Raw genomic sequence first — 27,793 nt, forward strand, 5'->3', positions numbered from 1 at the left:
TGTATATTAATATTATATTTATTATGTATTTATATAAGAGAGATATATTACTATTATATTAAGATAAGGTATGTGTATATATACACATACACATATATATTATCTTTATAGTAATAATATATATCTCTCTTATACAAATATTTAATATGTATGTGATGAAATGTGCATATTATTTATATGCATGCATTTATGTATTATATACATGCATACACATACAAACAAATATATTATTATTACATCAAGCAATTCATTTCCCCCCCCCCCATATTCCTCTGGTTTCATCAATCAAATCCTGCATGTTCTTCTTCATTTTTATACTAAAAGTACCACAAATCCCATGTACAAAATACCATTGTCCATACCATGTCTTTTAGATACTATTTATTGTAGTACTATAGTATTCTTGGAAGTAGCGTGAAGAACCTAAATGTAAATACCACAGCACTGTTTTACACGGGTAGATCTTCAAAACAACTCTGAACAAGCGGCATGGTGTTTCTACAACATGACCTTTACTGGCACGAGACGGAGCGTCTCGTATTTCCCTTGTTTATAGCGGTTGACAAATGGCAATATGACGCTACAACTGACTACATCTGCTTCGCTTCCATTCTGAGCCTCTGAAGAGCAGCCACATTATCTAATACACCACAGAGTAGGAGCCACATAGAAGACACATAGACACCGACCGAAAGTGACACACTCACACATGTACACACACCATACGGACACAGCCATAGCAACTGCTGCTGTAACTAAGGAATAGTGTTCCATTTGAGCCACACATGCAGGCACGGAAGCCAATGATATTTCCACGGGTTCAACACTGGCACTAGCTGGAATCGAAGACCCCGCTTTTGGAGCCAAAAGACCAGATGTGTAGTCTTTGTTTTCGGTTGTTGTCTGTTTTTATTTAGGCTGGCCCGCATCGGCAGTGGAAATGCCATTGTAAAACACGTCTAGCACAACAAACCAATCTATATAGGCTGCAGCGTGAGAAATGAGAGGAGAACAGGGTCAAATACCAGAGGAGTTAATTCTTCCTTTTTAAAATGACATCTAATTAGAGGAGTTTTTTGCAGTGGAAGTGAGTAATTGGCCTGGCCCACTTACTGTACCGAGCCTGCTCTCGCGCTAGAACCCCTGTTGAGTGACAAGATCGCACACCCACCGACACACATGCATGCGCGCAGACGCACACAGGCGCACACACTCATGCACACGTGCACACTGAACTTTCACTACATGACGAGCACCCACGCATGCATTCACTCACAGGGAAATATATATATGCATGGTCACACACACACATGCTCTCTATTTTTCTGAGCAGATTCTTGCCTCTCGCTGTGGCCTAATTGTTTGCCAAGTCTCCATATTGCACCTTTGTATTTTGTGCTTCTGCACCCAAAGTCACAAAGCTAAAAAAAAACAACAGCTCGGGCGTCTGTCCAAACCCATCCTGGATCAGGTGCATGTCGCATTGCAAATGCAACCAAACCTTGGCTGCTCGGGTTATTTTACAGACAGATGTCCAAATATTTACTGCTGTTTCTTTTCAAGGCTATAAGCAAACCGCATGGGTTTCATGGGTACCATTCAACGCTGAATTCACATCTATAACCAAAGTAGGAGACATTTTGAAGAATATTCTAGGTGCTCTTTTCATTATAATAACATTAAATGAGCATTGAGGCTTTTAAGTGTCAAAAAGGAAGTAAAAGCACTATAAAAGTAACATGAATATCCCATAACAAGTGTTCTGAAAATGAATAATTTTGTGTAAAAATTTGGAAAGACATAAGAGTGATAAAACAAAACAAACTTAAACTTTTTGGACAATCTATCCTTTTACTTTTATAAAAACTCACAGGTGCATATTAATTATTTTATTTTAAAATATTTTTCAATATTAATTTTTTCTAAAGATTACCCTTATATAAATGTCATACTTGCATAAAAGAAACTATAGGTTTTGAAATATTCTTTTATCTCTACAATGCACTTTAAAAATTAATAGTTTATTCATTATTCAATAAGTCGCCGAGGGAAGGACTGTTCACTTAAAAAACACTGAACAACGTTTACATATTAAATATTCACTCAATAGGATATTTCTTCTTGGTTTCCCCAACAAATGTATAATTATGGTATGTGTTTTACCTCCCAGTAAACATCCTCAGTATCTAACGCCTGTATTAAATTGTATTAAAGGGATCAAGTCATCATTTATTCACATCACATTCAAAACCTGTATGATTTTTTTTTTTTTAAGTCTCAGTTTTTTGTTTTGAACACCGCTGACTTTCCAAAGTATGGACTAAAACAGTTAAAACATCCTTCAAAATATCTTCTTCTGTATTTCACAGAAGAAAGAAAGTCATACAGGTTTGAAACAACACACTGTCTTGTAATCTTGAATACAAGTTGAGCCTCAAAGCCATTTGTACTACTCAATTTCCATCTCTGAAAGACACATAAATAGACATCTAAAGGCCAATTCACACCAAGAACGATAACTATAAAAATACAGTAACTACTGTATAGTGTGAACAGGCCTTAAAGGATTAGTTTCCTAATAATTTACTCACCCCCCATGTCATCCAAGATGTTCATGTCTTTCTTTGTTCAGTCGCAAAGAAATTACGTTTTTTGAGGAAACTATTCCAGGATTTTTCTCCATATAGTGGACTTCAATGGTGGCCAACAGGTTGAAGGTCCAAACTGCAGTTTGAATGCAGCTCTACACAATCCCAGCCGAGGAATAAGGGTCTTATCTAAGAAACAAATGGTCATTTTCTAAAAAATAAAAATAAAAATTATACCACAAATTATACCTACCACAAATGTTTGTCTTGCACTAGCTCTACAATGCGCATGTACGATTTCATGCATGTCGCAATAATGTTGGAAAGGTCATATGTGGTTTGTTCTTCGTCTGTGTACTTCGGATCAAAAAGGTAGGTTAGAGCTCAGTCATATCTCATTTTCTCCTCCAACTTCAAAATTGTCTGACATCATAGTTTCACCTTTTTTTGTATAGGGCATTTGAGTTTCTTTGCACGTTCGCTTTGAAAACACTGGGTCGGTATTTCCGACCTACGTAACACGTGACCTTTCCAACGTGACTACGTAATGGACACATTTGTGGTTAACACGTATACTTTTTAATAATTTTTAGAAAATGACCAATCGTTTCACTAGATAAGACCCTTACTCCTCAGCTGGGATCGTGTAGAGCCCTTTGAAGCTGCATTGAAACTGCAGTTTGGACCTTCAACCCATTGGCCACAATTTAAGTCCACTATATGGAGAAAAATCCTCAAATATTTTCCTCAAAAAATTTAATTTCTTTGAGACTGAAGAAAAAAGATACAAACATCTTGGATGACATGGGGTTGAGTAAATTATCAGGACGTTTTTATTCTGGAAATGAACTAATCCTTTAATTGTGGATCTAATGTTCTGAAAACTCCATAAATAACATTTTTGAAAAGCTAGGCATCTCTGTGGTCCAGTCCAAATCCCACAGACCAATTCCCAGAACTTGACTTATGTGTATCCACACATGGACTTATAAAATGATTTGTCATAAATACTGTAGGGCCTCTGGTGGCAATAGATAAAAACAACTTTGTCCTCACAGAAAGGGACACATTCCAGCCAGGACATGAGGGACCCACACAAAACTGGAAACATGGTCAGACATGGACACAGAGACAGTTGTCCTCAAGTCCCATTGCTCCCTTCTGGGACAGCCACTGACCTGCTGTGGCGCTGAGGGGTCTGTCTCCGGGTGTCTCCCTCCCCCAGTCGGCCCAGGGAAGGGGAGCGGCTTCGGGTGGAGCGTCCCCCCAGGGCCATGGTCTTCACCGTGCCATTGGGGCTGTTCTGCATCTGCTGGGGGTGGCGGGGCGAGAGGCTGCGTAGGGGAGAGGCGGCAGGAGAGGGCGAGCGAGAACGGTCCAGCGGTAGCTTGTTGACGTTCAGGTTGTTGTCACTGTTGGAGCGGAGCAGCATGCGTGGGGCGGCAAGAGTGCTCCTACCCTGGCGCTGCGCCGGTGTTTGCTGCAGCGGCCTGCTCCGACCCGTGCCTGTCGGTGCCTCTCGAAAAGGCACTGGGAGAGATACAGAAACAAAGAGAGTGATTACATAAAAAGAACAGGAAAAACTGTTTATACAAAGTGTGAAATGGACTTTCAACTACTCCGTCTACGTCAAAGTAGTTCAGCTTTTTTAGGTGTCCTTCATTCCATTGAAAGTTGCAATAATTAGAGCACTGTAACGAGTGTTCAAGTACAAGCTGCTAGACTGCGCTTCAGCTTCCTACTACATACAAAGAATTTTGTCACATTAAAAGACCGAACGCTGTCTGCTCATCAAGTTCACAATCACCCAGTTTGATGCTCATTTATTGAATTAATGAATAAATTAGTTGCTGTTGAATTTATGTCATGAGCTGTCACAACTCAGATCAAATCAATGTTGCACATCTAAATCCATGGTCAAATTCTAGTTAAAGAAAAAAATCCTGCTTAAATAAGATAATAATTTGATAACATTTTACAATTATGTTTAATACTTTAAAATTAGTTAATTCAATAGCAAACATGGACTAACAATAAACAATAGTTTCCCAGCATTTAATATTTAGGGATCATTTCTTCATAAACTAATACATTTTAAATTTTCAGGTTGCAGAGGATTACATATTTGCTGTATTAAGAAAGAGCATGAGCTTATCTGTTACCATTAATTTCAACTCATCCCTCAGTTTACAAAAACACGTACAAAATAGGTATTTGCAAACTGAAAGCATTTAGGAACAGTAATACTGGTGGATCCTATGAATTATTCAGTAATGTTTAATTGAAAAAATGGTCATTAGTTGATATGTAAAAATAGTAAATCATCCTTTTTGAGGTAGAATTACTTTTCTAGGTCAATGGACTTTATCATTTACTAATGTAATTCCTCTGGGTATAGTTTGCTCCATGTAAACAGAAATTTAGTGGATATATCACTTCTTAGTATCCTTAAGGGTATCACACAAAAAGTTAACAGGCTTACTGGACTTAAATGTGTTGTGAAATAGTATCATATCTTTAAAGCTAAATTTTGCAATTTTTTCAATGTTACACTACTGTGTTAAAAAAGTTTTGGGTTGGTAAGATGTTTTGACCAATGGCAGACTGTTTGGGAAACCTGTCTGAAAACAAGCAGTTTGGTGTTGCTAGTATAATGCAAAAAAACCAAAAAAGTTTTACTTCAATGCCCAATAGACTTTGTAAAAGCATTTTTTTTCACAAACTGAGCGACGAGTCAAATACATTTCTTGTGGAAATCAACAAAGTTACATCTTAACACTCCTTTAATACCTCAAACAAAGTGTTTTTTGTTTCTTAAACAGCAAGACAATGCTGATCACTCCGGTCTCCAGAGACATACACCCACAGCAGCCAACTTCTGTGGTTCCTAGGTAATGTGCACACATTTCAGGGCCAGATGAAGCCTATATCTCCACAACACCCCCCTTATTGGGCCTAGGGAAATCCCTTGAGTTCACTGTTCGCACTGTATATGCATGATGAATGCCTATAATTATTTATCCGCTGCTATATTAAAGGTGGTTCAGGAAGATGTTTATCCAAAGGAGCTTGTTTCTCAGAAACACCAGGCCACTGAAAGACACAGTTCACGCATGAACTAGATATCACTTGCTGGGTGAGACAAACGCAAAACCCAGGAGAAGCATAGAGGAGAATTACGCCGCTAAACACACATCAGTCTCCCCTGTTCATTAATGTGCTGATGTAATGGCAACCTGGAGCAGTTAGATCACCTTCACTGTCACGGAAGGTTTTCATTGGATAACGGTTATTATGACAGTCTTAGTGGTACATATGCTCCTGTTCATTATTTAAAAGGCTACTGTATGTGATCATTACAGCAATAATGTACAAACCCAACCCCCGCAAGCCGTGAAGAAATACACCCAGTCCCCAAAGATGTGGCAGGTGATGCGACATGAAACCTGCCAATTAAAAGAAGTCGACATTTATAAAAACTACATGTTTCATAAGGGCAGCCCCATAAAGCACAACAAACAGGCTTTTTCTTGCACCAACTGAAGACGTTGACATCACAAGCATACTGGCTGCCGGAACACGTTGGTTTTGGAACGCTGATGAAACAGTCATTTCCTTCAAACAAGTGAAATCAAAGTGGCAACATTCCAACAGCAACATTCTAAATATAAAATGCATCAATTCCAATAAACGAAACTGTAGGAAATGTAGAACACATATGTTGAGGAACTCTTAGAAAATCCAAGAAGGTTAAAAATTCACAGCATGAAGTTGATTGAATTCCTAGCAGATGGAAATGACACTCTCAAAGTGATGTTCTCTCCAGCTCAGACTAATTCGCTCGAGATTCAACTTTTGTTATAATCTGTCATAATACATGATAGAACTCAAGACTTTTCCACACCTAAGAAAAGTCAGAACACCGTGTAGCTCTAAGGCTGGAGTTCTCAGCACTAATCCCATGGAACAGAAGTCACCAAAGGTCAGGAGACCCCTGCTCTAGACCCTCAAAAACCCAAAAGATCACCTCTTACCTTCTTTCTTGAAGGCATTCAGTAAAGACTTCATATCTCCTCTGAGTTTATTCCTCAATAACTCCCTTGGAATGTCCGTTTCGCCTTGAGGAACTTGGAAGCAGAAGGTCAGGTTCTCCTGGACTGGGGTTCCTCGGTCAGTGAAGCACAACGGAGAGGGTTACGGAGAAGGCAAGCACTGTGGTGACAGTGCCCGCTCCACATGATGCCGTTTGTGACTGCGAGAGGAAACGGCAGAGTGCACAAGCCTCGCACGTTTCTTTGCTCTCTCGCTGGCACACATGCATACACACTAACTCTCTCGCTCTGTCTCAGTTTCTTTCCGTTTCGCCCCGCCCCCTTTTCTCTCTCTATCTCTCTTCCTCTACATCACTCTCTCCCCACCACCAAATCATTCACTGTACTATCAGTTCAAGCCTCCCCCTGCTTGGATTCCTCTAGGTAGACAAGGCAGAAGACTGATTGGAGTGTGTTGTTGAATCAGCTGGGTGACAAGACCATGCTGGGATAATTTGATTCAAAACACCACCATTATGACACAAAGTACTGAGATAAACACAGTTGCCCCAAAATTCTTCAAGTTCGGCCCATCAGTGGCTCGCAATGTCATCAGAAGGGTTTTTAAAAATCGCTGATGACCGCCCACCGAACATGCAATCAAGATGCTCGAATTAACTGAGAAGGTGCTATTGATTAGGGATTTTAACCCTTGTTGGCTCGCCGAAAAACAGCTGTATGGGAATCAAGCCCCCGAGTGTTGCTAAGCAACCCAGGGATGGATGTCTAAATTAGTCAGTGCAAGTTGCCGGGTTGTGAATTCTCCCGTTACCCATGTATGTGGGCTGTCCTTTCACACTAGCAATTCACAGTTGCCTCTCAAGCTCTCTTTCCCTCTCTCTCTTTTTATCCCCTCCTCCCATTTTCTGGCATGAGATGAAAAAAATATCTTTGAGGAAACAAGGAGGAAGGAATTCTTGCATATTAAAATCTGTGTCAGGGTATGATGTCGTCAGCATATACATGGATACGGAGTTGATAAATATACAGAGGGATCCCAAAGTCTAAAACCACTAGTTCAGATCCTTACATTTTGCTTAAGATTCAAATTGTAAAAAATTTCGAGCATAAAAAGTAGCGAAAAGTTCAATTTAAAAATCAGAATTTGGTTTGGACTGCTGCTTTAATGATAGCAGTATTCAAACTGACATGAACTTCATAAGTTTGTGCAAAACCTGATTATCCACAAAAATTCATTTACGAGAAATAAATAAATAAAAATTCTGAAATTTATTCACAAATTATTTAGATTTGTTTACCAATAACTGATTTCCCAACAGTGTTGTTATAGTTAACTAAAACTGTTCAAATAATTTTCATTAATTGAAATAATTAAATTTAAATATCAGATGAAAACGTAAACCTAAAAAAAACTTAAATGAAAATTAGAACTGGTGCCATGGTCAAATAACTGAAATAAGCTGAAGTACTAATTAGAGATATGCATAAAAAAGCATGATAATAAAAATGACAACAGCACACAATTATTAAAACTTAAATTAAAATTGAAATGATCACTGAAAATATAAAATTTTTAATTCAAAATATAAAAATAAAAGCTAATTCAAAATATTTATAAATACGTATAAATAATACTAGAATGAGACCGTTTTATGTTTGTTACCAATGTTCAAACTTTTTTATTTAATCAGTTCTTCATTACCACATAACACATTTTTTTGGAAATGCTAAAATGTTTTTTTTTTCATATAAAAAAAAAACAAACAATATGGTCTAATGATTTTTTTGGACCTCACTGTATGTCTCCCAATGTACACTGCTGATTAGATAACTTGTATATAGCAGGGATGGACAGAGCGGAACAGTAAATCCAAAATAATTTGTGCATCATTAGAAATCTAAATTCCATCTCTGTGGTCTAATGAGCCAGCAAAATGACAAACCTGACAGCTTCTCACATCTAACTCAACTCACACACAAGTAATAACACCGCAAGCGGCAAAATCGTTTGAAACTGGTTCCCAGTGGGAGCTGTGAATGTGTTTTCAGGGAGCGGTGATGATATGGCCATGTTTCAAATCTTTAAAATAACCCAACGCAAACCCTGTGAGTTAACTCTCTATGGACGGCCTCCTCTTTCCTTTTGCTTTCTTCTCGTTCTTCTTCTCTTCTCTCACGCCATTAACAACCTAGCTTTACAGAAAAGTGCCGATCGCCCTTGCTTGGGTTGCTTTGATTAATCTTTCCTGATAAAGAAAACATCCTTTCATATGTGTCAGCAATTTCTAAATCCTTCGCCCATCCAGAGCGGAGCTGAAGATGAATAGACATTTTCACCCAATTAAAGACTCTTTATACGTAACAAACAATTCCGCCGGGCCTCCGAAGAGCCTGCCACCGCAACTGGTATCCACAGTCTCATTAAATCAATAGTCATTAAATAGCACTTGAAACCGTATCTCGAACCAAAGAGCTCAAATTATTGTCATGAGTCCGGGTCCTGCGGTTCTCCCTCTCACCCCAAGAGGAATCTCCCATCCTACCGGACTCAACTCTCCAGATTCCATTCACCTGTTATTCATTATTACACCCTCAGCTGTTCCCCATTGTCACAGACCACATGTTCTTCTCTCACTCACCATTCTGCCCAGCTGTTTTCTCATTTACCTGATTGTCTGTTCCCCCATTTAAGCTCCCTGTGTTTGTTGTCCGGTGTTGGTACGTCTCACAATATTTCCCTGATGTCTGCCCAGAACCCTGTCCTGCCTGCTCCCTGGATTTTCCCTGTGTATGTTTATTGAGATTTTGGGGTGGTTTAATTTGTGTTTATTTTCTGTTATTATAAGAATAAAACCCATTTTTTGCATTTGAGTCTTCGCCTCCCATTCATACCATGACACCTATTCGATCGAAGCTGGCGTAGGTTTGAACTTGGGTGGTGAGCTGAAATCCATCACTCTGTCATGCTTTGAATTGGGTCTTGTTTATAAACCATGATTAAAACTCAAGATGGTGTATTATATTTCCCAGCGGCCCCAATATCTAATATAGACTGGCAGAATGCAATATGAGCCTGCAGTGTGTGTGTGCATTTGCATGTGTGCATGCATACATCTTCCCATAATTCACACAATATTTGAGTGCTCTTTGAAATCGGCGTCATGCTTTAACAAGTAAGTCGATAATAAGCCAGGCTCTGAGACCTCCTTGGCTTCTCAACCGCGACAAGTGCGCACAAGGCAAACTCACATCCCTTAAGCCAATTATTGTGTGGATCCGGGAACCATGGCAACCTCCATGTGGCATTAAATGGGACGTCCATTTACATACATAACTACAGTGCTTGTTTTAAACATATAGGCATGGAGGCCGCAGCACATGTACAAACAAACAAACAAAACCCGATGAATTTCGATGGAGTTTAAAAACGCAAAGGGTTGGAATTTGTGAAGATCAAAACTCTGACACTGTGCCCTCTGCTGTGGTCTAGCATGTGACACGTAATTACCGGATCCCCTGCTACTATGCGCATGAAAATAACAAGCCGATCCTGTTTCCTCCCTGAGTGACGCTTTAGACGCAACGGCAAACTGTGCAACTATTGAAGATTGTTCAATCAAAACCTTATGAAAACAATATCGGCACACAGCTGGCCAACTGGTTTGTTCCGTCACAAGCTCCTTTCCCTGAGATTGAAACATCCGGAAGCCTGCTGATTCCCATATTCCGCTGATGGAATCTCTGTGTTTATGTCAGAGCTGTTACCCAGAGGTATAAGGAAAACCTGACAGCTGTAGCAATGAAGATGCGTAATGCTAGGTCTTACATCTACTCTTCAGGTCATCTCTATTCTCCAGCTACACTCTTAAAAATAAATGATTCCAAAATGAGGTTTTTGCAGAAATGCCACTGAAGATGCATTTGAGGTTCCCCAAAGAACCTTGGAGCAGGACTTTTTTTAGTGTCAAGTATATTTTAATAATCTGAAGAATCAGGGTTTCTGCAGGTTTTATTAACGTAAATTTAAGAGTTGTTTTTGACTATGTAAAGTAAAGAAAGAAAGAAATTGAATGGAACACAGTAAGCCAATATGGTCTCTAAATGTAAAGGTCAACTTCCAACAGATCCTCATTACTGTTTAATTCATTTGACAAAATAATATCTTCTGATCACGCTGCAAAAAAGGTATGTTCATCCTCTGTATTTTTTCCATTGCAAATGTTCAGAGATTTTTAAATCAACCAATTACGTCAGAAACAAAATGTCATGAGTTTTATGAGAAACTGATCAAAATTAAGTGAGTTTGTGGTTAAAACAAGAACAAAAATCTGCCAGTGGGCTTGGAAAAATCAACTTAATTCAAAGAGAAAACAAGTTAATACCCTGCTGACAGAAATGTGTTCTTGTTTTAAACATATCCTACAGTTAAAATACATTTATTTCATACAACGTATAGTTCAAATCTATTAACAAATTTACATTATTTACATAACATATTGCTTGAGACTTACTGATTTTAAAAATATTGATGAGGATTGTTTGATTTTTGATGTAAGTCTTTAAATGCGAGATACTTAAAGTGTACCTAAAGTATACTTGCAATAGTTCCAATTTAGCACAATCATATACTTAAGTATAGCTTTAGTTGGACTTCAGCACTACTTCTGCACAATTAAAGTGAAATAGGTACAACATTAGTTGTTCCAATTTAGCAGACTTTAAGTATACCAGTTTAGTATAATTAAAAAGTACAATTGCAGGGTATTTTTATTAAAAACATAAATATGTACAGTGGTGTGAAAAGTGTTGGATTTTTAGTTTTTTTTTAATTTTGCATGTTTGTCACACTTTTATGTTTCAGATCATCAAACAAATTTAAATATTAATCACAGATAACACAAGTAAACACAACATGCAGTTTTTAAATGAAGGTTTTTTTTATGAAACCCTATAAAACCGGCAGAAACCCTGAGAACTTTTTCCACTATAAAGAACCTTTCGTGCAATAAAAAGATTCCATGGATGTTAAAGGTTCTTCATGGAACCACTGATACCCATAAAGAACCTTTATTTAAAAGCGAATAGTCCTGGAAACGTTATCCCACATTTCAATTTTACATTATTATAGAGGAAAAATGAACTGACAAAGCAATCAAAGTCACTCAATGTCATCCAATAAGCAGGTTAACAATTTGATGGCACGTCGGTGAGACGAAGATTAGCATTGCAGGTCAGAAAAACCAGGACAAATGTGACAAACTTGAACGTGACAATTCTGATCAGAAAAAAAAAAACCTAGGACTTGATAATGGCCTAAATTCAGTACAGGAAATAGTAGGAATTCTGCTGGTGTGCAAGTGTGTGTGTGTATATGGATGAGTCTCCTCTTCCTGTAAGGTCTGAAGCTTATGTAGGTCAGCTCCACTGAGTAACGCTCTCTCTAGATGCACGCTTGGGTTCGAAGCATGAAATCATCTATAGGGTGCAATGACAATCAGCAATGCTTGTGCACATAACCTTCAGGGGCAAACAAATATCACTAATATCATCATTTATAAAGCGTAACGCACATGAATCACGTTACATGCGGAACGCAGTGAAAATGTACATGCAAAATGGTTGTTATGAATAATTAATATGTAAATGAGTTATTTATGTCATGTTATCTCCACTCTACATTATATACGGACACATCCGTGGTGTGTGAAGTCCTTCAAAGTCTTATTTACCCAGAACGGACTTCATTTCATCCAAATCCTTTCGTTTAATGATGTCTAATGATTAATTAAATCTGTTGTGCCTTTTCTAGCTTTAATGAGGCAGATGATTATGCGGTCCGTTAATTGAAACCAGTGCATTCAATCACTCGATTCCTCAGAGTGTGGCTGAGAGTGTCAGAAAAATATAAGGATGCATTTTACTTTTGGTAAATTAATACTGACATCTGCTACACGTGTTAGAGCTGTGGGAGTAGAGAGTGCCAAGCAAGGTAAAAAAATCATTTGTCATCTGTTTATGGCCAAAATATTTTGCCGGACATGCATAAGATACAGTAGGACCTCACAGGAAGATATATAAGAATATATACATACTTATCTATACAAATAATACATAAAATGTGTATGTATATATATATATATATATACATATACATATAATACACGATATATGAAAAATAAAATACATGTTCAAATATGCAAAATATCTTCAAAAATTAATTCAAAATGGCCCCAAAAACTGTAAATAAAAACATGAAATAAGTATTAATGTAAATATGTTATTTTATTATAAATATTAAATACATTGAAAATTGCAGAACTTTTTGGCAGAGTTACTATATGAAAACTAGATTTTGCTCCTACGCAAAATAACTTTGATAGCTTAAAAATGACCCCAAAAACAATAAACAGACCTTGTATATTCACTTAAGGTTCAAATGCACAATTATAAGTTAAAGTGAGCCACTTCAGGAGCCCTAGAGGCACAAATTGCTGAGGCCCAGCATTATAACACTGCATAATTATGGGAACCGCTGCAGATGGCGTCTGTTGTGTCATTAACAACAATGGAGGAAGCCCATTTTAGCTTATGTTAGCCTTTAGCATATAGTACAACTTTTGCACCTGCAGCATCAGCTCCCTGCCTGATAACTGTATCATATCATAAACCTTAATAAATATGATACTCTCTCAGGAATTATGCACAGGAAAAGCATTTTAAATTATTTGGCCATGCTTATTTTCAGTATAATCAAGACTTCAGAGGTGTTCATAACATCGTGGCCTAACCAGGCGGGACGCAATGCGACAAGTTTCTAGCAACATGTAATTTATTCATCCGAACTGAAAGTTGCGACACAATAAAATCACAGCCAATCAGAACAAGGTAATCTTGATACTCCTCCAAAATAATTCCCCAACAATTAATACAGCATGAACCATACAATGACTTGATTAAAATTTTGTTCTGTAGATAATTACAGTTGCCTAATAATTACAGTCTATTTTTGTTCCATTGATAGTTTAGCATTCAAAACACCCAATAGTGATATCATTGTAATGTGTGCATACTTAATTCCAATTGGCATCCTTTTTAATATCTATTTGTGCACTGAATAGTGATTGGATTTGGCTTTACGGCATATATGTAACCATTTATATCCTGCAAATTTACATTGCACTGCAACCTTGTGTTAATTCTTATGTGTAGCAGATAAAAAAAACTGAGCAGAAATTCAGAATCTCAGATTATATGAACAAGATTTATTTTATTACTCGTCCCTTTTTACTCTGTATGTACATCTAACTTTGGAACATTTCTGGAGTTCATCAAATATTATGTTATAAGGTTGTTTTTAAAAAACATCAAAGAAGGTGATTTTTTTATAACTTACCAATATCAGCGTCTTTGTGATTCTTTATGAATTCTGCAAGCTCAAAATTTCCAGCAATTATTGCCACCTTTAAAAAAACAAACAAACATATACAGTATAGCATATTAGATTCATTCACTGACTTTCTCACAAAGTGTTCAACAATTTTTTTATTTTTTTATTTATTGTTATTTTTTGGTTGAGCCCGCATAAAATAAAATAACAAAATAAAATATATATTTTTTTAAAATAAAATAAAATAAAATTAAATAAAATTAAATTAAATTAAATTAAATTAAATTAAATTAAATTAAATTAAATTAAATTAAATTAAATTAAATTAAATTAAATTAAATTAAATTAAATTAAATTAAATTAAATTAAATTAAATAATTACTGGTAGCACAAGGACAGAACAAACAAGTGTCTGAGTCAGCAAACCTGCAGTCAGACCTACTGAATCAAATAACACCACCATTGCATAGATGCCAATTTTATTGTTTTATCAGTTTAATCGCTTAAAACAAAAGTACAATATACGTTACCATTCACAATTTGGAGTCAGTAAGACTTAAAAAAATTTCTGAAATAAGTGTCTTATGCTGACCCAGGTGCATTTATTTGAAAATAAATAAATAAATAAATAAATACTGCAATAGTGACTTTTCTATTTTAAAATATTTAAAAATGTATTTTATTCCTGTCATGCAATGTTGAATTTTCAGCAGCCATTACTCCACAGTCTTTAGTATCAAACGATCCTTCAGAAATCATTATAATATGCCGATTTGCTGCTAAAAAAAAAACATATTATCAATTTTGAAAACAGTTGTGCTACTTTTGTGTCAAAACCATGATCATTTTCCCCCCCAGGATTCTATGACGAATCACAAGTTCAAAAGAAAGCATTTATTTGAATTAGAAATCTTCTGGAACATTCTAAAAGTCTTTACTGTTACTTCTGATCAATTTAATGTGGGTAATAATTTTTTTTATTAATTTCTTAAACAAAAACTCTTACCCCAACCCAGAATATCTGACCCCAAACTTTTCAACGATTGTGTAAAACAATATAATAGTGCAGTATGAACTTGTTGCCTAACAAAAGGTCATAGAGGTTCTGAACAACAGGAGGGTGAATAAATGACAGAATTTTCATTTTTTGGTGAACCACCCCCTGCAAAGCTTAATGTATCCTCAAAAGGGCCTTCACAGCAATGAAACAAAAAAAAGTTCCAATAGCACGACTACCCATTCAGCAGAGGTTCATTTCTATTTAATGGCTTTAATTTCCCACCCTTTAAAAAGTTAGCTACGCAGTCTATTATAAGATCTATAATTTAAGCATCAGTCTGGTCACCAAGTCTGGTCGTGAGAACAAAACTGGGTTTTAAATGGTGCACAAAGGCACAGTAACCCATTACGCTTGTGGGTTTTGGAGTAGTGCATTCCTAAGAGTGATAAAACACAGACTTCATTCAAATTACACTAAATTAGTTGCTAAGATTTCCGTAATGAGCTTGAGAAGAACTGCATTCCTTTTCTAATGAAATACGGTGCCTGGCTGCAGCTTAGAGTTGATGCTAGATTAATTAAATAGAAAAGAAAAAAACAATACAAAGGTAAGTCAATCGACGCAGTAAAGGCCCAATTCTGAAACAAATAGGACAAGAAATTTGTTCAACTGTTAAATACAATTCACACAAGTAGTTTTGGGTGGTCTGATGTACGAAAGCACACACTGTTGTGTAAGAACCTTTCGGTTTGCCGTTGACCCTGTATCATCGTAAAAGGATAAGGGTAATACAATTTGCTCAGCACATTTTCAATTTTGCCGGGAAAAAGTCTGGTTTAACCAGGCGGATCGGAGTGTTCCTGCCGAGAGCCTGAAGTTTCATGAGCTGCTTAAATGAGTTGTAATCGAGCGATCGCTGAGGCGTGAAATATGATTTTAGCAGCATGAGATGAATAATACAGCACATTAAACAACGCATCAGGAGAGCGCTGATATGTACATTACATAAACACTTCACTCCTACGTCAGGTTTAGAGTGAGCAGGGTCAGTTCAAAGCTTTAGAGGTTGTAAACCGAGCGACTCGCACAAAGAGGCCAGCCATGAACACTAAATGTGGCAAGTGTTGCTAATGTTTGGCTTGATGCGTTTGACTGTAGAGCCGACTGCAAAACTAATGATCTCAGCTCTATTTGAATGTTTTTGGAGGCTTGCCATTGGCTTACTGTTGCAATATGTGCCATCTTGCTAATAAAAGCCACAGTTTTCCTTGAGGCACAAACAACAACATATATTTGAGTACAGTAAAGGCATACATACAAACCAAGTATTTTTCCACTCTATTGCATTGAAAACAGAAAAAGGTGTTTAAACTTTAACCATAAACTTAAAAACATGCCAGGCTTTTGCTAGATGAACAGGTCTGTGCACTGTGAAATCAAACTATGAATAAAAACGCAGTGATAGATGTGGTGAAGAGCAAAAAGGATACGGATATTTCCGTCAAGGAGGATGCATTTCAAAGGGTTAAGCTTTCATTATGTGGGTGGTTTAGTACAGTATTGATGTTAGCGAGTTTGCTATTAAAGGGTTTACTGTACGTGTTATTTTGCTATCAGCATTTACTTTGAAGCTTTAATAATTCACTTCATTATGATAGTGATATGAGGGGTGGGGATTATGAGTTTGGACAACTGAACTCAAAATAATAAAAAAAACTTAATTAGAAGTGGGTACTTAAAAGATTGGATCTTAAAATATTCCTATTATAATACAGTATATCACAATGTAAAATCAGTCGTGTAAATTAAATATTATAAGCTCCTGTATCATAATTGTTCGTGTATCCAGTGTATGTGTGTCTTTCGTTTAATACTTATTTGAGCTGTAAGTACATCATTTGTAGTTTGCTTCCCCTGAAATGTGTAAATAAAGGTCGTTGCAAACTGAGTCCGTAATTTTCAAAACAAATTTTTGCACGTAAAAAAATAAATACGACCTCATGTTGTGTCAATCGCGTTTACACAATGCCTCCAAAAATTTCGTCCGTCATAAAAAAATCTGATCGGGTTCGATTTTCTGCGTTTTTCACATCCGTAACTATCACTTTGAGAGGTGTTTTGACAACTCAGAGCCACCGTAAAATAGACTCAGTGTGCAAGGTTTCTGTGTGTGACGAATTTTTAGAATGACGAATACGAAAAACACATACAAACATTTCAGACTCTGTGTGCAAGAACCTTTACTCTGCATTATAATCAAAACGTTGTTTGTTTAAGGTTTCAGACTAACACGGCAACAGTGGTTTAACCAATAGCGTGAGTATAGGGCCTGGTTATGTTTGAAATGGGTGGGGCAGTCCAACCAATTGAAGACATAGATTTTGAGAAACCTTCGTGAAACACAAGAAAAAGTTGTGTTAATTGTTCATAAGAAATGTTGCTAAATTAACAAAAGTTCTGCTTAATGCATAAGTGTGTAAAATTGAACAGAAATTCTTTCTACTCATGTTCTGCACAAGAATGATTCCATTTTAAATATATTTCTAACAATAAGCATTAATAACTACACTGTAAACCATAATGTTGTCACTAACAAAGCAATTATAATTTATCATTAATTTAACAGTACTAAAAATATCATGTTTTGGCATCATATCTCAAAACAGGTATATTTAATTATTTAGCAGGAAAATATTTCAAGTTAGAAGTCTAAATGTTAAGAACTCAAAATGACCATTTATTTACTGTAAATTATTTAAGCTGCCTCTGATTAATCTGATTGGCAGATAATAACACAATGCACAAATGGTAGGTAGACGTTAAAATATGTATACACTTTTCTTAAGTGTAGTTCACCCAAAAATGAAAATTCTGAGTTATTTTCTTCTGTTGAGCACAAAAGAAGATATTATGAAGAATGTTGGTCCCCAAACAGCTGACGGTAGCCATTGACTTCCATAGTATTTTTTTTTCCTATGGAATTCAATGGCTACCGTCAACTATTTGGTTACCAATGCTCTTCGAAATATCTTTTTATGTGTTCAACAGAAGAAAGAAACTCAAACAGGTTTGGTTTGGAAGAAATTGATGGTAAGAAAATGATGACAGAATTTTAATTTTTGGGTAAACTATCCCTTTAAATCTTATACTTTAAGCCATAAACATGTTTGAGTTAATACCTTTCTGTCAGAACATTGTTTAATTTCCCGATCAAGCTTTGCCAATGTTTGTGACAATATGCACTAATGACTATCGGCATAAAAATTACTTCAGTTTTGGCTATAATTCTAATAATTCACACTTATGACTACTGGCACAAATATAACTTCAGTTTTAACTATATTTCTATTAATAATCACTAATGACTAGTGGCATTGCAGTCACAGTCATTATAGAAGGCCACTGAACAGTAAACGCAACACTCTCATCAGCCCATGGCCACAGACTTGGATCATGTCCATTGCTGTCAGACAAGCTATTGAATGTCACAATCTGACATTTGAGAAAGAAACTCTTTAAGTAAACAAACAAAATAACCAGAGATTTTTCTTGAAAGCAACTAAAGCACTTAAGAAAACGACAAAAACTGATTTGACGTTCATTATTTCCCCTCTCTAAAATCTACCTCCTAATTATCTGAAGATACCAAAAACCCATGCAACCAAACATAATAAAATGATTAATTACCCTCACGCGCATTCATTGTTCTCTGAGTGCTGTCTTACATAATGCCTGTGCTTTCGTGTGACATTCCGTCTAATTAAGAACTCTGCGCGTCAGAACAACAAACACACACAAGTTCGTTCAGTGCTCATGGTGGTGGTACTTTGTTTTTACGCTAAACCAACAAAATGTGCTAAAATTCATAAGCAAGCTTATTTGAAAAAATAGTTTTAAGTCATTAAAAAGTAGCCAAGCAAAAAACTTGTTGTACCTGAAAGGGCGTTTGTCCTCGGTAGTTTTTGACGTCTTTGCTGGCTCCTCGAACCAGAAGAACCGTGGCACACTTTTCCTTCAGAAGAAAAGCAGATGATAGAGAAATAAATTCAATGTGATCCAACTCAAGAAAATGTTCTACTGTCTGATTCTCGACCTTCTAAGAGCAAAATCAGACACGTCACAAGGTATCCCGCCTCACCCAGATCCAAAAGTGACAGACTTCGCCCTCAGCTTTGTGAAGTCCAATTCAAGTGTGACGCTACAGTAAAGTCTACACCCAAAGAGATAGGAGAGGGGGTCTCTGCAGCAATGCCTATATGTGCATGTGTGAACGTGAATGTGAGAACCAAAAGCAGAAAGACAGAGAGAGAGAGAGAGAGCGAGCGAGAGAGATCCAGGGTTCTGTAGCTCTCCAGCCCACTATATCCAGCTGGATTCAACAGCCCACCCACGGAATGCCTCACCAATAAACCGACACACACACAATCGCACACATACACACACCTCCATTGCCTTCTCCTCCTACCTTCCTTCTAATACTAGTTTCACAGCTGCTGCCAGCCCTTGTATATGAGACATAATCACATGTGAGGATGCGGCTTCTATTCCCTGCACATGAAAATATCCCTGGCCTGCATTTGGCACCGGTTACGGGTTCCTTGTTGACATGGTGACGGATCGGCGCAATCGGTGTTTAATTGCAAACAATCGTAGCTCGAGCAAGAACCTGCCCTTGACTGTGGTGTAACTGACCAACGGGACAAATGAAGCATGTTTCGCCAAAGGCTAGCCAAGCATCAACTTTAATAACAGTTCGTTGTGGCCGATCATTACAGATGTGTGCTTCAAATAACGACCCCATTGGTCGGCTCAGGGTGAACACAGCATCATATGTGACCAGCAGTGAACTCAAGAGCCTCCACAGATCAATAAATGACACTTGTCATTGGCAGAGCCGTTTTCACACCTTAAAATAAACGTTATTTTCTAGTCATAAGATCAGAGGAGGACAAGTGTCATTTGTTTCAATAGTATTTAAAGGCATCAGTAATTCAGAATCATAGAAAAGCAATAAAAGAAGACAACATGAATTTCTTGAATTTTGTTTTCATGGTCAATGCCACAATTTATTTACTTGATTAGTCCAAGAAATTAATTGATGTCCTAAAAATAGAATCCTAAAATCGCCCCCCCCCATATTTAAATATATTTATTCTTTTTAAGAAAAAAATGGCAAAACATCCCAATTAATATTAATATTAAAATACATACAAACAAACACACACACACACACACACACACACACAATTAAATTAAATTTAACAGTTTAACTTGAAAGATTTTATATAATAAAGATATAAATATAAAATAAAACATTCTATTTAAAAATAATTTTATATATATATATATTTAAACTAGAAATACAAACTTAAACTTCTATCAAAAGCGTATATATATCTTCTTTTCTTTTCTTTTCTGGAAAATTTTGAAAAATTACAGGGTTTCCAGTTCAATATAATAACTCTAGGTGATACCTAGAATATATAACTATATTTTTATATTTATTTCATTTGACAGACTGTGAGTGACAGATGTACAGTTTGTTCAATTTTAAAATTAGTCTTTAAGATAGCACAACAAACTGAACTCTACATTTATGTCTCACTTTTTCAGATCTCATATATAAAACTTTACTAGAAGGATACAAAAGAAAAAGAAAAAAGTGGGATACACTGTGAATGTGGGATCAATACGGCCTACGACACAGCAGGAATATGATGTTATATACAGAGCGACAGTGAATACTGCTAGTGCTATCAGTTCCAGCAGACAAAGGCGCCCATACTGTGACCCCGAGCCGACGGAGCAGGCTAGATCTCCCACAGAGGAAACATAAGGTGATTATCTGCCTGGCTGCTTAGTGTCGTGAATGTAATGGGCCGTTGTCCATTCATAAACACTGAATGCTGGTGCTAATAGTCATGAGTGTTCCAGCTGATTCCAGTTCAGCTTGAGGTTTATCATGGATAGAATGGGAGACAATGGTGAATAATGACCAGTGTAATTAGTGGCAGTCGATCATTGGCATTTATACAAATTAACATGGCATCATGCCAGCCCCATAAGACAAAGATTATATATACACATATAAAATTACAATTAATCGCGATTAATCACATCCAAAATAAAAGTTTTAGTTTATATAATATATATGTGTGTACTGTGTGTGTGTTTTTTTTTTTATCAAATATTTATATTTATGAATACTATTTTGTATTATGTATTTTATTATAATACTATTTATTACTTGTTTTTTTATCAGTGACCCCAAAATAGTGCAGAATCCTAAAATTCTGTTGGTTTTCAGATTATTTATTTGTTAAATAATGTACTTTAAATACTGTAATGTAATTTAACTGACTTTGAATAAATATAAAATTTGATAAAGATACAAATATATACTAGAACATCCCACTTATATACCAACTTTTATTCTAATTTTTAACTTATACTTTTATACTAACATATACTTGCAGATTTTGTATATAAATCATCATAATATAACTATATTTAGTTTTCCAAGTTAACAGTAGTTCTATCATGCATTAAAATTTTGTTTTGTTGAAACACATTTTTTTTACAGTTTAATCCTGAAGATTCTCCCAGAAAGTTTCCCTGCTGCACTCAATCTCAGCTCTCGGGCCCTGGGGCCATTGATTTTTCCCTTGAAACGCCATTGATCCACAAAGAGAAAACAACATTTTTGATATATTCTCCTATTGACAGTGTATTCTGTATGACACCAATAACCTCTGTTTATTGACTGTTTAAATGGAGCTGACTTTGGACAGTGTGAGTACATACCTGTTTGTACAGAGCGCAGATATGGAGAGCCGTATTCCCAGAAGCATTTTCCACATGCATGTCAGCTCCGTAGAACAAGAGATGCTCCAGGTGCTGAATGTGGCCATATCGACAAGCCTGACGAACAAAACAGGAATCACACAGCATATCATTTTAGTGAGAAAAATGAGCAAACGGATTTTATAAGTTTCTGCTGAAAGAAATGCTTTTATGAGCCCTTAAAAAATCATGCAGCAGTCTTTTGAAACATAAAAACATTATTAAGCCTTCAGTACGCTGTCATCTCATATTTTTCAAAGGGTCTAAAAGTAAACCATAAATGCTGCCTTTTCATTTTCCCAGTAGAGTGCGATCAAAAACACCACGGAAACAATTTGACTGACATCCTGTAGTCCACCTGTCACAACACTAGATGTCAGTACGCCGTCACAACAGACGGACTTGATGGTGCGTTCAACTTGTTTGATCTCGTCATCTGTTCGTTAATTGAACAAAGCTGCTCTATTATAAACTCCACTGATGCATATATTACCCCACGCTCAACATTTTTAGCCAACAGAAAGCTTTTTCATTGACTGTCACCAGCTAACTACTCGTAATGTGAAAGACAGCAGCACCTGGTGGATCTCGTGCCAGCCGTTCTCATCGTGGCATCCCACGCTGGCATGGGCGCTCAGAAGGACCTCACAGCAGCTGGGGTCTCCCCCTACAGTCACTGTGTGGTAGAGTGGAGTCAAACCCTGCCGGTCCTTATAGTCTGGAGACGCTCCCAAATCCAACATAGTCTGCAGAGAAAAGAGAATTAGGTTTCTTTCAGAGAGGAAAATACGACAAATATGATATTATGATTATGTTTTAGCAGAGCCTTGTTTTTTGGCAGGGTCTTAACGGATGAAAGGACTATTTTTTTCTTGTCTGCTGCCTTTCACGTCACAGCTCAGGGTAGCTGCTATAGTGATGGCTTTGGGACTGTGTGTTGGGACTTTTTCAGCTTTTTTAATGTCCATGTGTGACAAGGCAAATTAAAAATAAAGGCTTCTTTGTTTGGGGTTGATAAAAGTTTACATTTTTGGGGGGAAAAAAAGACTTTAAACCTCAACAAGGCTGCATTTATTTGGTAAAAAATACACTAGAACCAGAGCCGATCCTCCCTATACGCAGAATACGCAAGCTGTGTTGGGCCCCCGAAACACCAGGGGGCCCCCTTGCTCTCAAAGATTTTTTAATTTTAGTTTCGTTTTTGAGTTTGGCCAGCGGTTATTGAAAACATATATGATCATTTCTTTTAGATCGGTGCGCTGTCACCCTCCTAACGTAAAAAATCAGTCAAATCATGTAACGTGAATGTCGTACAGTCTCTTGCTCGAGACTAAAAAACGAGTTGAAAGCGCACTGAGCCACGGAAGAGATACTGTTTCTCGAGCGTGAAGCATGGACAAATGCGTAACATCATAAATGTATTTATTGTCACTGTAGATTAATTTAATGCATCCTTGCTGGACTGCATTCACTGTATAAAATAAAATAAAATCTTACCGACCCCAAACTTTTGAACAGCAATGTATAACATTTTGGCTATCTTATAAAGCATAACAAATATTATAAAACTTATAAAACTTGTAATGAAAAAGAAGTAATGTAAACATGTATGTAAAACAATACATAAATGCATGTAAACGAATGTGCTTGATTTTTTTTTTTAGATAATGCCTTTGGGATTTCTTATTCAATTTTATACAGCCAAGCAGTTTCATAAGTACATTTTCGTTTCGTAACTAAATGAGCTACAAGTACTTTTTCCTTCTAAAATTACGAAACCCAGCCACTCGGTAATGAAAATAGGAAATCTATGGCTCTAGCGCTTCGAACTGACATAAACTAAGATGCTGCATGAAGCCTTTTTAAATAAATGGCCAGCAAGCAATATACTGCAAGAGCAATGGTAGACAGGAAATTGTATTTTACAATATTCAGGGCACAAAACAGTGGTACATCAGCAGTATTATTTCCAATGGTTGTCAAGGGAAGAAAGCAACAATGAAATAATGAAAAAAACAAGCGTGTGCTTTGAATAAAAGTACAATCAGTCAAAGTAATAAATGTACTGTAAACTCAGCAGCATCACTGACACTGTAAGATGTCACTGTACTGCTCTGTTTCAGATCAGCAGCAGTTGTACTTACAAAAAACATACAAGACAATCAAAGAAGACGATCACTCTAACAAAGCCATAAGCTCATGCCGCCATTCAGGATGAGGTCATTTATTACCTTAAGAGCTATCTGGTTCTTTGCCCTGGCTGCTTTGTGCAGGGAAGTCATCCCATCCCGAGAGCGGAAATCTAAATGAGCACCGCCGTTTTTCAATGTAACTATAATCTCCACCATATTGTCCAGGTGGGCCGCAAGGGTTAGTGGTGTCTCTGTAGACCAGAAGCACAAAAACATGTTCATTAAAATGCATTAGATAAATCTCTCTTAATAAAAGTAGATATTAGTCAAGGGATTTGTGTTTTATCAAAACAATAAATTAAATTAAATGTATAATATTGGACTGCATTGGATATTTGGCGTCACAGTTGTGCAAAGCTATTTAAAAAATCTAATATATAAATGACATTGTGAGACTGTAATTGCATCTTTATCTGTGACATTAGACAATGTAAATATAAAGCTAAAATTAAAAATATAAATACCTTGTAAAAGTTTGGGGACAGTAACATTTCTTTTTTCAAAATAAAAAACGTTTTATTTATTTATTTACATTTTCATACTAAAAGTATACATTTAGTATACTTTTAGTATACATTTAGTATACTTTTAGTATTGTACAGATTTATAATCTCTGCCATCATATCCATTAACTGACAAAAAAAAGAAAAAAAAAAGGATTATTGCTAATGGTACTGGTGTATTCCTAATAATACAATGCAATGCAATACAGGATATGGCCATGAGATTAAATCAGTGAGTAAATATGCTAAAGATAATCTGCTGAAATACAATGTAATGGTCCGACTACACCATACTGATTAAAAAGGAAACATGCACACGTGGTCAGAATTGTTGGTACCCTTGGTAAATATGATCAGAGAAGGCTGTGGAAATAAATCTGCATTGTTAATCCTTTTGATCTATTATTTAAAATATTCACAAAAATGTAACCTTTCATTGGATAATAAGAATTTAAAATGGGGGGAAATATCATTATGAAATAAATGTTTTTCTCTAATACACATTGGACACAATTAACGGCACCCTTTTATTCAATACTTTTTGAAACCTCCATTTGCCAGTTTAACAGCTCTAAATGTTTTCCTAAAATGCCTGATGAGGTTAGAGAACACCTGACAAGAGATCAGAGACCATTCCTTCATCCAGAATCTCTCCAGATCCTTCAGATTCACAGCTCCATGATGGTGCCTCTTCTCTTCAGTTCACCTCACTCATTTTCTACAGGGTTCAGGTCAGAGGACTGGAATGGCCAGCAGAAGCTTGGTTTTGTGTTCAGTGACCCATTTTTGTGTTGTTTCTGAGGTTTGTGTGTGGATTATTGTACGGTTGGAAGATCCAAACATGGCCCATTATAAGATTTCTAACAGAGTCAGTCACTTATTCATTTGTTATCTGTTTGTATTTGATAGAATCCATGATGCCATGTGTCTAAACAAGATGTCCAGGACCTCCAGCAGAAATATAGGCCCACAACATCAAAAATACAGCAGTATATTTCATTGTACACATGGGGTACTTTTTATCCGTGTTCACCAAACCCAGTGTTTTACTGCTAAAAAGCAAATTTTTTAATTACATCTGACCATAGAACCTAGTCCCATTCGAAGTTCCAGTCGTTTCTGACAACTGAATATGCTGGAGATTGTTTTTTGGTGAAAGCATTTTCTTTTTTTTTTCTTTTTTTCTTGAAGCCCCCATTAGTGCACACACACAGCAGTGAACACACACACACCGTGAACACACACACCCGGAGCAGTGGGCAGCCATTTATGCTGCAGCGCCCGGGGAGCAGTTAGGGGTTCGGTGCCTTGCTCAAGGGCACCTAAGTCGTGGTATTGAGGGTGGAGAGAGCGCTGGACATTCACTCCCCCCACCTACAATCCCTGCCAGCCCGAGACTCGAACCCGCAACCTTTGGATTACGAGTCCGACTCTCTAACCATTAGGCCACAACTTCCCTAGGTGCTGTTAGATCATTTTTTAAGGTTTTCTGACTCTGAAACCAACAACTCTGACCACATGTGTATAATGGTGCAGTACAGTACTCAATCTGGAACTGTAGCTTGGGAACAAAGCCTGGATAGACATTTATGTGCAATTTTGGAGTTTATCTAATATACATCCCATACCACCAGTTTCAGGGTCATGATAGTTGGGGTCCAACCCTCTTTCCAACATCTTGGAGACTTTGTCCACCTGATGATGCTGGATATACTCCATAAATTTCCTCAGGTTGACCTAAAAGGAGGTTTGAGAGAGAACAAGAGTGCAGGTGAGGTTAAACAAGAAAGACTGACAGCTAATGATCGAGGAGGATGTTAAGAAACAGGAGCGAGTGATGGGAATGAATGGTTGACAAGAGTGTGAAGGGTCTCTGCTCACTTCCTCTCTCATGTTGAGATCTCTGGGACACACATGCCGCGATACAAGGCTGGATAAAAATAGATAGGAGAGCAGCTCCCAGTACAGAGACATCAGAAAGAGAGAGAGAGAGAGCACAGCTGATTTGGCAAGGCGAAGAGTTAGAGACCACTTGGCAAGCTACGGCATGCCACGAACACACGTCAACTCTTACGCACAACCCAGTACACACACGAAGACCTCGAACACAATAGAGTAAGTGCCATATTCGCACAAAGCATTGGCGTTTGCATTATTTAACTTCTGGATCCCGTCCTACCAACACTAGCTTTCAATAATTCACACCTTGATGCTTGCTAACAACTTTAAACCCATTAGGTTAACTACAATGTAGAAATGTCACCTAGCGCAATGACAACATTCACCCTCTTACACTGTAAAAAGTATTTTGTGAGTGTTAGCTTACAAAAATCACCTAAAACTGGTTTATTAATTCAGAATTAGCATAATAAATATGAATTCAACCTGAAAATGTTAGCGATTAAGGTTTGAGTGGTTAGCATAGTTAGCATGGTTAGCCTCTGCTGGGAGATGCCGTAACTACACTTTTTTATGGTGCATTTCTCATTGATAGTCATTCGAAAGTAGCCATATATTCTGATCAGATACCATTTCTGCAACATATAAATCGCAAATATTTCATAAAATCACTGTTTTCACAGTTGCTAATAAATGGCTTGTCCACGTTCTTGTGGTGTAACATTGTCATGATGTTATTTTCATGCAGTTCCAGAGTGAGTCACATGACATTTAAAGTTCAGGGGACTGGCTCCCAAAAAAAAAAAAATAATAATAATAACCAGGACTAATGGTGCGTTCATGGTAAGTTTTCATTGACGAGATGAAAAGTCATAATAATCACATCAGGTGTGTTTAGATCACTTTGGTAGAAGCATGATGGTGACCTTTTCTACAAAAATAAATAAATAAATAAATAAAAAAAACTACAAAATGCTAAATAATGAATGTGCATCAGTTGTGTTCTTATTTTGTTTTTATTCAATTTATGAAGGCACTGTATAATCGTTATAAATTTGTCATAATTGTACAATAATATTACATTTTGTACATGCGACTTAGCTAGATTTATTGTAAATGGAAAGTAATTTCATACATTTCAACAAACCAGCGATCTACTGCAAACACTTCATCCACTGCATCCGCCATGTTTTCTCAATGACATACCTGAAAAATTCTGGCCTCAAAGAAAATCCACATAATTAAGTCTCCCACATAATTAAAACATTGTGGTGGCGTTCATGTGTGTTAAACTTTTAAATGCAATCTTTCCAAAATAAGCAAAGATGG

The 27,793-nt window shown here is 36.7% G+C and overlaps 1 protein-coding gene across 1 annotated transcript in view; it reads right to left on the reverse strand.

The window, feature by feature from the left end:
* Positions 1-27,793, reverse strand: part of LOC306868034 (SH3 and multiple ankyrin repeat domains protein 2-like) — a gene marked incomplete at its 5' end in the record, with an annotated part of 79,347 nt that overhangs the window by 43,797 nt on the left and 7,757 nt on the right. Inside the window, 7 exons of the mRNA XM_079414015.1 lie at positions 3,767-4,118; positions 14,034-14,100; positions 18,962-19,039; positions 21,832-21,948; positions 22,449-22,616; positions 24,102-24,253; positions 26,194-26,302. Of these exons, the coding sequence (XP_079270141.1) occupies positions 3,767-4,118; positions 14,034-14,100; positions 18,962-19,039; positions 21,832-21,948; positions 22,449-22,616; positions 24,102-24,253; positions 26,194-26,302 (1,043 nt within the window). The remainder of the gene's footprint in view (positions 1-3,766; positions 4,119-14,033; positions 14,101-18,961; positions 19,040-21,831; positions 21,949-22,448; positions 22,617-24,101; positions 24,254-26,193; positions 26,303-27,793) is intronic.

Source organism: Barbus barbus (assembly GCF_936440315.1).
Source record: "Barbus barbus genome assembly, chromosome: 50".
NCBI classification, from domain to species: Eukaryota; Metazoa; Chordata; class Actinopteri; order Cypriniformes; family Cyprinidae; genus Barbus; species Barbus barbus.